General features: G+C 45.5%; 1 protein-coding gene across 3 annotated transcripts in view; it reads left to right on the top strand.

Moving 5' to 3' along the window:
- LOC143125981 (axin-1-like) overlaps positions 1-8620 on the top strand; it is a 16631-nt gene extending 8011 nt beyond the window's left edge. For all 3 annotated transcript variants that reach the window (XM_076287867.1, XM_076287875.1, XM_076287883.1), the window contains exons 5-10: positions 992-1129; positions 1791-2140; positions 2421-2597; positions 3506-3820; positions 5546-5695; positions 7204-8620. In XM_076287867.1, coding sequence (XP_076143982.1) covers positions 992-1129; positions 1791-2140; positions 2421-2597; positions 3506-3820; positions 5546-5695; positions 7204-7330 — 1257 coding nt within the window. In that variant the 3' untranslated portion in view covers positions 7331-8620. The remainder of the gene's footprint in view (positions 1-991; positions 1130-1790; positions 2141-2420; positions 2598-3505; positions 3821-5545; positions 5696-7203) is intronic.
- Positions 8621-8840: the final 220 nt, after the last annotated feature.

The raw sequence follows: 8840 nt of genomic DNA, 5'->3' as shown, positions 1-8840 counted from the left end.
ACACATATGCACACGCACACATGCGCACTCACACACACATATGCACACATGCACTCACACACACACACACACACACACACACAATCCATCAGGACCTTTTTGACTCAATCTTGCCAGCTGGGGACAGCTTGTATTGATTGTGTGTGTGTATGTGTGTGTGTGTGTGTGTGTGTGTAAGAGAGGGAGAGAGAGGGACAGGAGAAGGGGATTAAAAACAGAGAGGAAGGGAGATAGAGAGAGAGCACCGTTATTTATTTTTTTGCTGAATCTCAGTTTCTTTTCTCACCCCCACCCCTCGTCTTGGTTGTGCTCGGCCGCGCGGCTCTGCTGGCCAATTAAGCCGCCGCGTCCCCTGAGCAGCAGGGCTGTTGTGTTCCGTTCTGCCACGACAGCACTGCCGCTGGCTGGACATCCATCTGTCCGTCTAGTCTAGCGCGCTGGCGTTGCTCCTGCCCTCAGCTGCGTTGGCTTTGCCTATCAGGATTTTGGCGAATGATAAAAATCCGGCAACCAGAAACTAGGAACCGCAGGAAGGAAAGGAAAGGAAAGGAAGGAAAGGAAAGAAAGGAAAGAAAGGAAAGGAAAGGGGGTTTATGAACTGCAGTGTTGTGGTCTGCTGGTCCAAATAGTCTTTTCTAATTGGCTTCAGTATGACTCTAAACATCTAAAGTTAACTTGCGTCAGGTTTCCTCAGAGCCACCAAAAGGACAGATGGACCGGCCTTGGCCCAGTGCCATTTTCAGCCTCTATAGATACACTTTATTAATATTTAGACCAGTTTTATTTAGTTTTTGCTTATTATTAAGGATGAAAGATATCAAAAGGATTTTTGTTATTTTTTGTTTTCACGCTTCTTGTCACGGTTCTCATGCTCAGACTCCCTAGAGGTTGAACAGTTTCAATTGGCCCGTCCGCATGTCAGTCATGCGTTTCCTCCCTGTTGTGACCAATGGCGGCATGTCTCCCCCTCACCCCCCCCCCCCCACTGCAGCGCACGCACAGGCTGCCGAAAGACGTGCACGTGGAGCCGGAGAAGTTCGCCCTGGAGCTCATCAGCCGCCTGGAGACGGTGCAGCGGGAGCGCGAGGCCCAGGAGAGACTCGAGGAGAGGCTCCGCAGAGTCCGCATGGTGAGGAAGGGAGTGTGTGCAGGCTTCCCACGGCTCATGGAATTTTCTGGAATATCATGGAATTTTAGAAAGACTATTCCAGACATGGAAACTCAGGGATTTTTATCATTTTTGGGGCAAAGTCATGAAATATCAGAGAATTTTGTTGTAGCAGTTTAAAATGTACTTGCCAAAAATAATACATTAATTCAAATATTTCCATGCAGAATTTAAATATATCTGGTTATTAGCATTACTGCTTGCTTGTGAAGCTGAAATTTAATGTCCATTTATTCATCTCCCAGTCTAAAGAAGTAAAAGATCCTTGAACGCTACACGGCTGCTCTTAAATCATTGGTCGGCATGGTGTACAATTAATTATATATGATCTACAAAGCAATATAAAAACAGTCCTAAATATGGATTTGGAATTGTTCTTACATGCAGGCAAATCCTCCTGGATTTTTAAAATATAATACTGTACATTTTTTGTTTGTTTCAAAAACAAAATAAAAGAAGATGTACTAGAAATACACCACTATTTATATTATGTATATATATATACACATTTATATTATATTATTAATGTACATTCATCACAAAAGTGCAATATATTGCAGTGTCAGTCTTTTGTTGTTGCTGATCGAGGACACGAAACTGACATGGGTGTGTAAATGTGCAGGAGGAGGAGGGCGATGACGCCGACGTCTCCGTGGTGACCTCCGTCCCCTCGTACAGCGGCGTCGGCGGTGGCGGTGCGGAGGACGACGCCGAGCGCATCCTGGACGAGCACGTGCAGCGCGTCATGAAGACGCCGGGCTGCCACTCCCCGCGCTCCCCGCCGCATGCCCACGCCCACGCGCACGCCTACCACACACCCCCAGTCAAGCACCCGTACCACGCGCACCCGCTCACGCACCTGGCGGAGCACGAGGCCGGCTGGAATGGAGACGCGCATCACTATGGCAGCAGCCGGGGGCGTAGCTATGGCGACGGGGTCGGCGCAGGGCCGGCAGAGTTGATGGGCTACGGGTAAGTAGAGTGTGTGTGAGTGTGTGTGTGTGTGTGTGTGGATGTGCGCGTCTCCTGAAGAGGTCTGCATTTAGTCATGATGAGTCTGTCATGTTTCTGTGTGTGTTAGGGGAAAAACACATTTGACTAACTCTCTCTTTCTCTCTCTCTTTCTTTCTTTCTTTCTCCCCCCCTCTCTCTCTCTCCCCCTCTCCCTCCCTCTCTCTTTCTCTCTCTCTCTGTCTCCCTCTCCCTCTCCCTCTCCCTCTCTCTCTCTCTCTCTCTCTCTCTCTCCCTCCAGGAGTAAGGGCAGCACCCTGTCGAGGCGGGGGCTGAAGCCCAAGGTGGAGGTGCTGAAGAGTGAGGAGGGCCGTGGGCTGGACGGGCGTGGCGTGGAGCCGCCGGTGCCCGTGGAGGAGAAGATCATGCAGTGGATGATGGAGGGGGAGAGCAGCCGCCACAAGAAGAGCTCCTACAGGTACGCCACACACACACACACACACACACACACACACACACACACACACACACACACACACACACACACACACACACACACACACACACACACAGGCATGTGGATACATGGTCATACAAAACACACACACACACAGGCATGTGGATACATGGTCATACAAAAACAGACACACACACACACACACACACACACACACAGGCATGTGGATACATGGTCATACAAAAACACACACACACACACACACACACACACACACAGGCATGTGGATACATGGTCATACAAAACATACACACACACAGGCATGTGCATACATGGCCATACAAAATTCCCATGCACACAAACACATGCCTACATACATACTTATATATGTTAGTGTGCAAATGTATATTTATAAATACTTGTGTGTATGTGTGTGGTTAACATATAGAAAATTGGCATAGCTTCACAAAGTATGTATGTATATGTATGTATCTATGTATGTACAGTACAGGCCAAAAGTTTGGACACACCTTATCATTCAATGCGTTTCCTTTATTTTCATGACTGTTTACATTGTAGATTCATCAAAACTATTAATGAACACGTGGAATTATGTACTTAAACAAAAAAGTGTGAAATAACTGAAAACATGTCTTATATTCTAGTTTCTTCAAAGTTGCTATTTTTTTTATTTAATACCATATTCAGCAAGCCATAACTTGACAAATATTCATCTGTGGGCCAAATAACTTTGCATTCATTCATAGTTTTGATGCCTTCAGTGAGAATCTACAATGTAAATAGTCATGAAAACACATATAAATGAGGCGTGTCCAGACTTTTGGCCTGTATGCAGTATGTTGCAATATACTGTATGTGTTGTGTTATATTGTAATAATGACTCTGTCCCTCCTCCTCTCCTCCGCCAGTGGTTCCGGAAGCTTCAAGCGCTCCCAGGCTGTGGACTTGTGCCGACCGGGCCCGGGTCCTCTGGACCGCTCCGGCGTCGTGAGTGGCGTCGTTGGCCTCGGTGCGGGCGGAGTCCCGATGGTGCCTCACGGCTGGTCGGGCGGCGGGTTGGTCGGCGCGGGCCCCCTGAGGGGGGTGCAGCCCTCGCACCCCTTCATCCAGGACCCCACCATGCCGCCCAACCCGGCACCCAACCCCCTCACCCAGCTGGAGGAGGCGCGCCGCCGCCTGGAGGAGGAGCGCAGGAGGAGCGCCGCCCTGCAGGCCAAGCAGAGGTGTGTGTGTGTGTGAGCTGTGTGTGTGTGTGTATGTGTGTGATTTTGTGTGTGTGTGTGTGTGTGTGATTTTGTGTGTGTGTGTGTGTGTGATTTTGTGTGTGCGTGTGTGTGTGTGTGTGTGTGTGTGTGCGTGCTTGTTTGAGTGAGTGATACAGCAGAGGAGAGAGAGAGAGAGAGTGTGTGTGTGTGTGTGTGTGTGTGTGTGTGTGTGCTTGTTTGAGTGAGTGATTAAGCAAAGGAGAGAGTGTGTGTGTGTTTGAGTGAGTGATTAAGCAGAGGTGTGTGTGTGTGAGAGACAGCCCTGTAAATAACTATGATGACCTGACATGCAGGTAGCCTATGAGCATAGGAGATCAGTAGCCTACAGGGTCAGACTGCCCTACAAGCGCACACCGTTGCGTAGGGACCCCGCAAATTAATTAATTAATTAAAAATGAGTTCAAATAAGCGAGAGTTGTTCAGGGCGTGACTAGAGAAGGAGCTGATGAAGCTTGAAATCTCCTGGTAATATTTAGTGTCCCACTCCGCCCCTGGTATGTGTTACAGCAGTGTGTGTGCGTGTGTGTGTGTGTCTTAGTATTGAATAGAAACCATATGTGAAAAGCTCCATATGTTAAAATGCTGCGCGTCAGTGATTGAGAAGTGTGTTTTGTCTAAGCAAGGTGTGCATATGCGTGCGTCAGTGTCATTTGTCTTAAGCAAGGTGTGTGCGTGTGTATGCGCACATGCGTGCGTCAGTGTGTGATTTTGTCTGAGCGTTGCGTCGGCTACATGTCTTGTGTGGGTGTATGGTATGGATATGAGCTGCTGTGATTCAGGACACACGCGCTCTGTCCGTCTGAGTCTGCATCTGTCTTTGCTTTGAACCGTCTGTGTGGGTGAACATGTGAACTGTTAAAAGAGTTCCTGTGGTTTCGAGGGCTTTTTCCAAATGAGTGTGCAGGGCAGTGCTTTAAGCTCTCTCAGTCCTACGCCTTTCTCAAGGGCTCACACCCACCGAGGCCTGTATTTTCTTTTTAGAAAACGGTTTTCAAAACTTCACTTTCAATAGAAGAAAAAAAAACATGTCTGTTATGATCTGTTGATCAGGATGTTCATTTAGATGAACTGAAAACCACTTTTTTTTTTTTTTTTATAGCCTCAAGGTGGATTGCAATCAGCAACCAAGTTTTCAAACATTGCATCACATTAGGAATAATATGATTTATTCACCCTGAAAGGCAGTATAAGGACACTTGCCTTGAGAAACTTTTTATTAAATCCCGTTTTATACAGTTTGTGATAACTGGTGTCGCAGGCATAATTCTTGATGACCTTGAATAGTTTGACTTTAACAGGGAGGCTACACGGGGCATGTAACTGAAGTGTTCGTTCGCGAAGCCTGCGGCAACAATCTGCTTCCACCGTAATCAATGGAACTGGCTGCACTACCCGTGATGGTGGAGCGTGCGTTAAAAAAAATAAATAAAATCGAGCTGACTTCCAAAGCTATTTTTACATTCCACAATCAGAGCACAGACCTGGTGTAGCCGAGTTTCATTCAATTAGAAACACGGAATTTTAGAATTAGAATTTTGTTCTTGTACATGTGTTTTATTAATTTTTATTTTACCTGATTGTTTCTGTTCACAAATCACACAAAACTTCATGACCGTAACTAATGAACTTGTGATTGTGTGTGTGTGTGTGTGTGTGTGTGTGTGTGTGTGGCTGTTCCCCCAGACACAAATCTGCCAAGAGGCCCCTGTGTGAGAATGTGACGGTGGCGTACTACTTCTGTGGCGAGCCCATCCCGTACCGGACATCCGTTAAGGGCAGAGTGGTCACTCTGGGGCAGTTTAAGGAGCTGCTGACCAAGAAGGGGGCCTACAGGTGAGATCTATATAGAATTTAATTTCTTATGTGAGCTCTATAGATATAACATTTAATATCTTACTGAGATTCTATAGATATAGAATTTAATTTCTTGCGTGAGATTCTATAGATATAGAATTTAATTTCTTACGTGAGATCTATAGATAAATAATTTAACTTCTTACCTGAGATTCTATAGGTATAGAATTCTATTTTTTACGCCTGTTCTGATATTAGGTCTTTGTCGGGTCAAAGCTGATCGTTTCTTTCACCTGTCTCTGACGCAGCTATTTATTTATTTATTTTATTTATATATATTTACTAGATGTGTTTATTTAAATGTTTCCCAGTGGAGCCACGATGAAATGTGGATTTAATGGTAGAATCAGTAGAGATAAAATGTATGTAGACTTAAATATAAACTGTATTTTCTTTTGCCTGGTCTGGACGCCAGGTGGGGAGATCTAATGGTTTCTTTCGGTTGTCTCCGATTTGTTTATTTTTATGTTTTTATTTAACTCTCCAGTGGAACCATGATTGAATGTGGATTGAATGGTGGGATCTATAGATCTATATAATTTAACTTCATATGGGGTGGGCTGATATCAGGTCTTTCTGTTTTAGCCAGACATATACCTTTAATACATATAACACATGTTTCCAGTGTAGTCACGGTGAAATGTGGATTGAATGGTCGGATCTATAGTTGTAAAATTGAATTTCATGGTCTTTCGCTTGGTGTGATGCAAGGTTGTGTCTTTGAGCCAGATGTATAGCCAATGTATTTTTTATATAAATTGAATGATGAGTGTTAATAGATCTCACATTTAACTAAAGTGAAGCTGCATGAAAATCGAATGGATTTGAGTGAACATTCAGTCGTTTGTTCGTTCTTTTCACGTTGAAAATCAACTAAATCCGCTGCAGGTCTAGCCTCGTTGCATATCTCTTAGCCCATCTGAAGAAGTGTTGTTATTTTTATTTTTCAAGTTTTTACAGTCAAACTGAATTGTCTAAATGGATCTTGGGATGTGTGTGTGTGTGTGTATAAAGAGAGTAACCTCATTGACACCCTTTCTGAACATACCACTAATCTACAGCTTCAACAGATTGTCTCCAGAGCTCGATGGTGTTTTATGCCCCCAACGTCGTCTTCCAGGCAGCGACGTAAAGGCACCTTATCCTAAACCTAACCCTAACCCTTAACCCATGCCTAACCATAGCGCCTTCCAGGCAGCGCTGCCTTGAAGACAACGTTGGGGGCATAAAACACCAAGAAACGTCTCCAGACTAGTAAATAAATAATAAATCTGTCACATTAGCTTGACCCTTTGTCTGTGTGTGTGTGTGTGTGTGTGTGTGTGTGTGTGTGTGTGTGTGTGTGTGTGTGTGTGTGTGTGTGTGTGTGTGTGTGTGTGTGTGTGTGTGTGTGTGTGTGTGTGTGTGTGTGTGTGTGTGTGTGTGTGTGTGTGTGTGTGTGTGTGTGTGTGTGTGTGTGTGTGTGTGTGTGTGTGTGTGCGCGGCAGGTTCTACTTCAAGAAGGTGAGCGATGAGTTCGACTGCGGGGTGGTGTTCGAGGAGGTGCGCGAGGACGACGCCATCCTGCCCATCTTTGAAGAGCGCATCATCGGCAAGGTGGAGAAGATCGACTGAGAGGAGGAAGAGAAGGGAAGACGGAGAAGATCGACTGAGAGGAAGAAGAGAAGGGAAGGTGGACAGACACGGAGAAAGGAGAGAAGGAGAAGGGAGAGAATCTGAACTGCCCAGGGGGAGGAGAGGTGTGAGTGTGTGTGTGTGTGAGAGTGTGTGTGAGAGTGTGTGTGTGAGAGTGTGTGTGTGAGAGTGTGTGTGTGAGAGTGTGTGTGTGAGAGTGTGTGTGTGTGAGAGTGTGTGTGTGAGAGTGTGTGTGTGAGAGTGTGTGTGTGAGAGTGTGTGTGTGAGAGTGTGTGTGTGAGAGTGTGTGTGAGAGTGTGTGTGAGAGTGTGTGTGTGTGTGCGTGAACGTGAGTGCGTGCGTGAGTGTGTGTGTGAATGTGTATCCGTCAGAAGCCTTACCCGGAGAGACAGAGGCATAATTCATTTGAATGTTGAGGGGGGTGAACACAACACAATTACCCGTTTCTACACACGACTGCGGAGCCACTCTGTGGCCAAACCCAGAGACTTCCATCACTTCATCCAGCCGTCTTCCACTGCGTGGCCCAACACCACGCCCACCCTCCCTTTCTGCAGTGTCTCTCATCCAGTGGTGTGTGTGCGGCTGGTACACCACACTGTATCCAGTGGTGCTCCTTCTCTCGAGTTCCCCCTGGAAACAATGAAAATGGTGGAAAGAGAGAAGTTCCGCTTCTCTGAACTTCTTTTTTTTTTTTTTTTTACTGTAACCTCAGTTGAGAAAAAAGTGCTTTTTCATAGTGAATTAAAACACACACACACACTCACACTCAAAACAAAGGACTGCTCTTAATCCCATGTTTACCTTAGCTGGTATTTTTGATACAGTTCCATAAAGACAGACAGAATCCCCATGACGGGTAATATTTGAAACTTTTATTTTCCCTTTTCTTGTTGAAAGGGGCGAGGATGCCTTGTACAGGTACCAGTGAATAGGCTCTGTTTTTACATTAAGTGCATCAAGGCTGAAAGTACTTGGCCAGAACAGTGTACCAATAGCTATGTGTGTGTGTGTGTGTGTGTGTATATGTGTACGAGAGCGTGATTGATACTGTGAGTGTGTGTGATATTGTTCTTCTTTTTTGTCAGAGTGTGGTCATCTTCGGCTTCCTGTTTTGGCCAAATTGTCCAACTAAATTAACTTCAACATGATAAGAACAGTGTCATTGACAACAGATAACCATACTTTCTGGACATTTTTTCCCCCGAGGTTTTAAGGGGTGGGGGACGTCTTCCATTTCCCAGAAGACGTCAGCCTCATTGACTGAATCAATTGTTCCCACTCTTTGTTTGCGAGTCACCTCCAGGAGTTATTGATATGAGGACCTTTTTTTTTTTTTATTAAAGTGTATTTGGCAAAAAGGGAAATGATGTAACAACTGTGGGTCCTTAAGGACTAAATATGAATAAGGATTGTGTTTGCTGCAGGGGTTTAATATGCCTGTCCAGTGCGCCATGATCAATGCAAGTCTGGTTAACATAGTTTGCAT

This window comes from Alosa pseudoharengus, unplaced genomic scaffold (genome assembly GCF_046254945.1).
Source record: "Alosa pseudoharengus isolate Yale_2024_CS ecotype anadromous, Long Island Sound unplaced genomic scaffold, YU_APseudo_1.1 YU_APseudo_1.1_scf_1, whole genome shotgun sequence".
NCBI classification, from domain to species: Eukaryota; Metazoa; Chordata; class Actinopteri; order Clupeiformes; family Clupeidae; genus Alosa; species Alosa pseudoharengus.
Note: the sequence above shows the minus strand (reverse complement) of the source record. Positions and strands in the feature narration are given on the sequence as shown.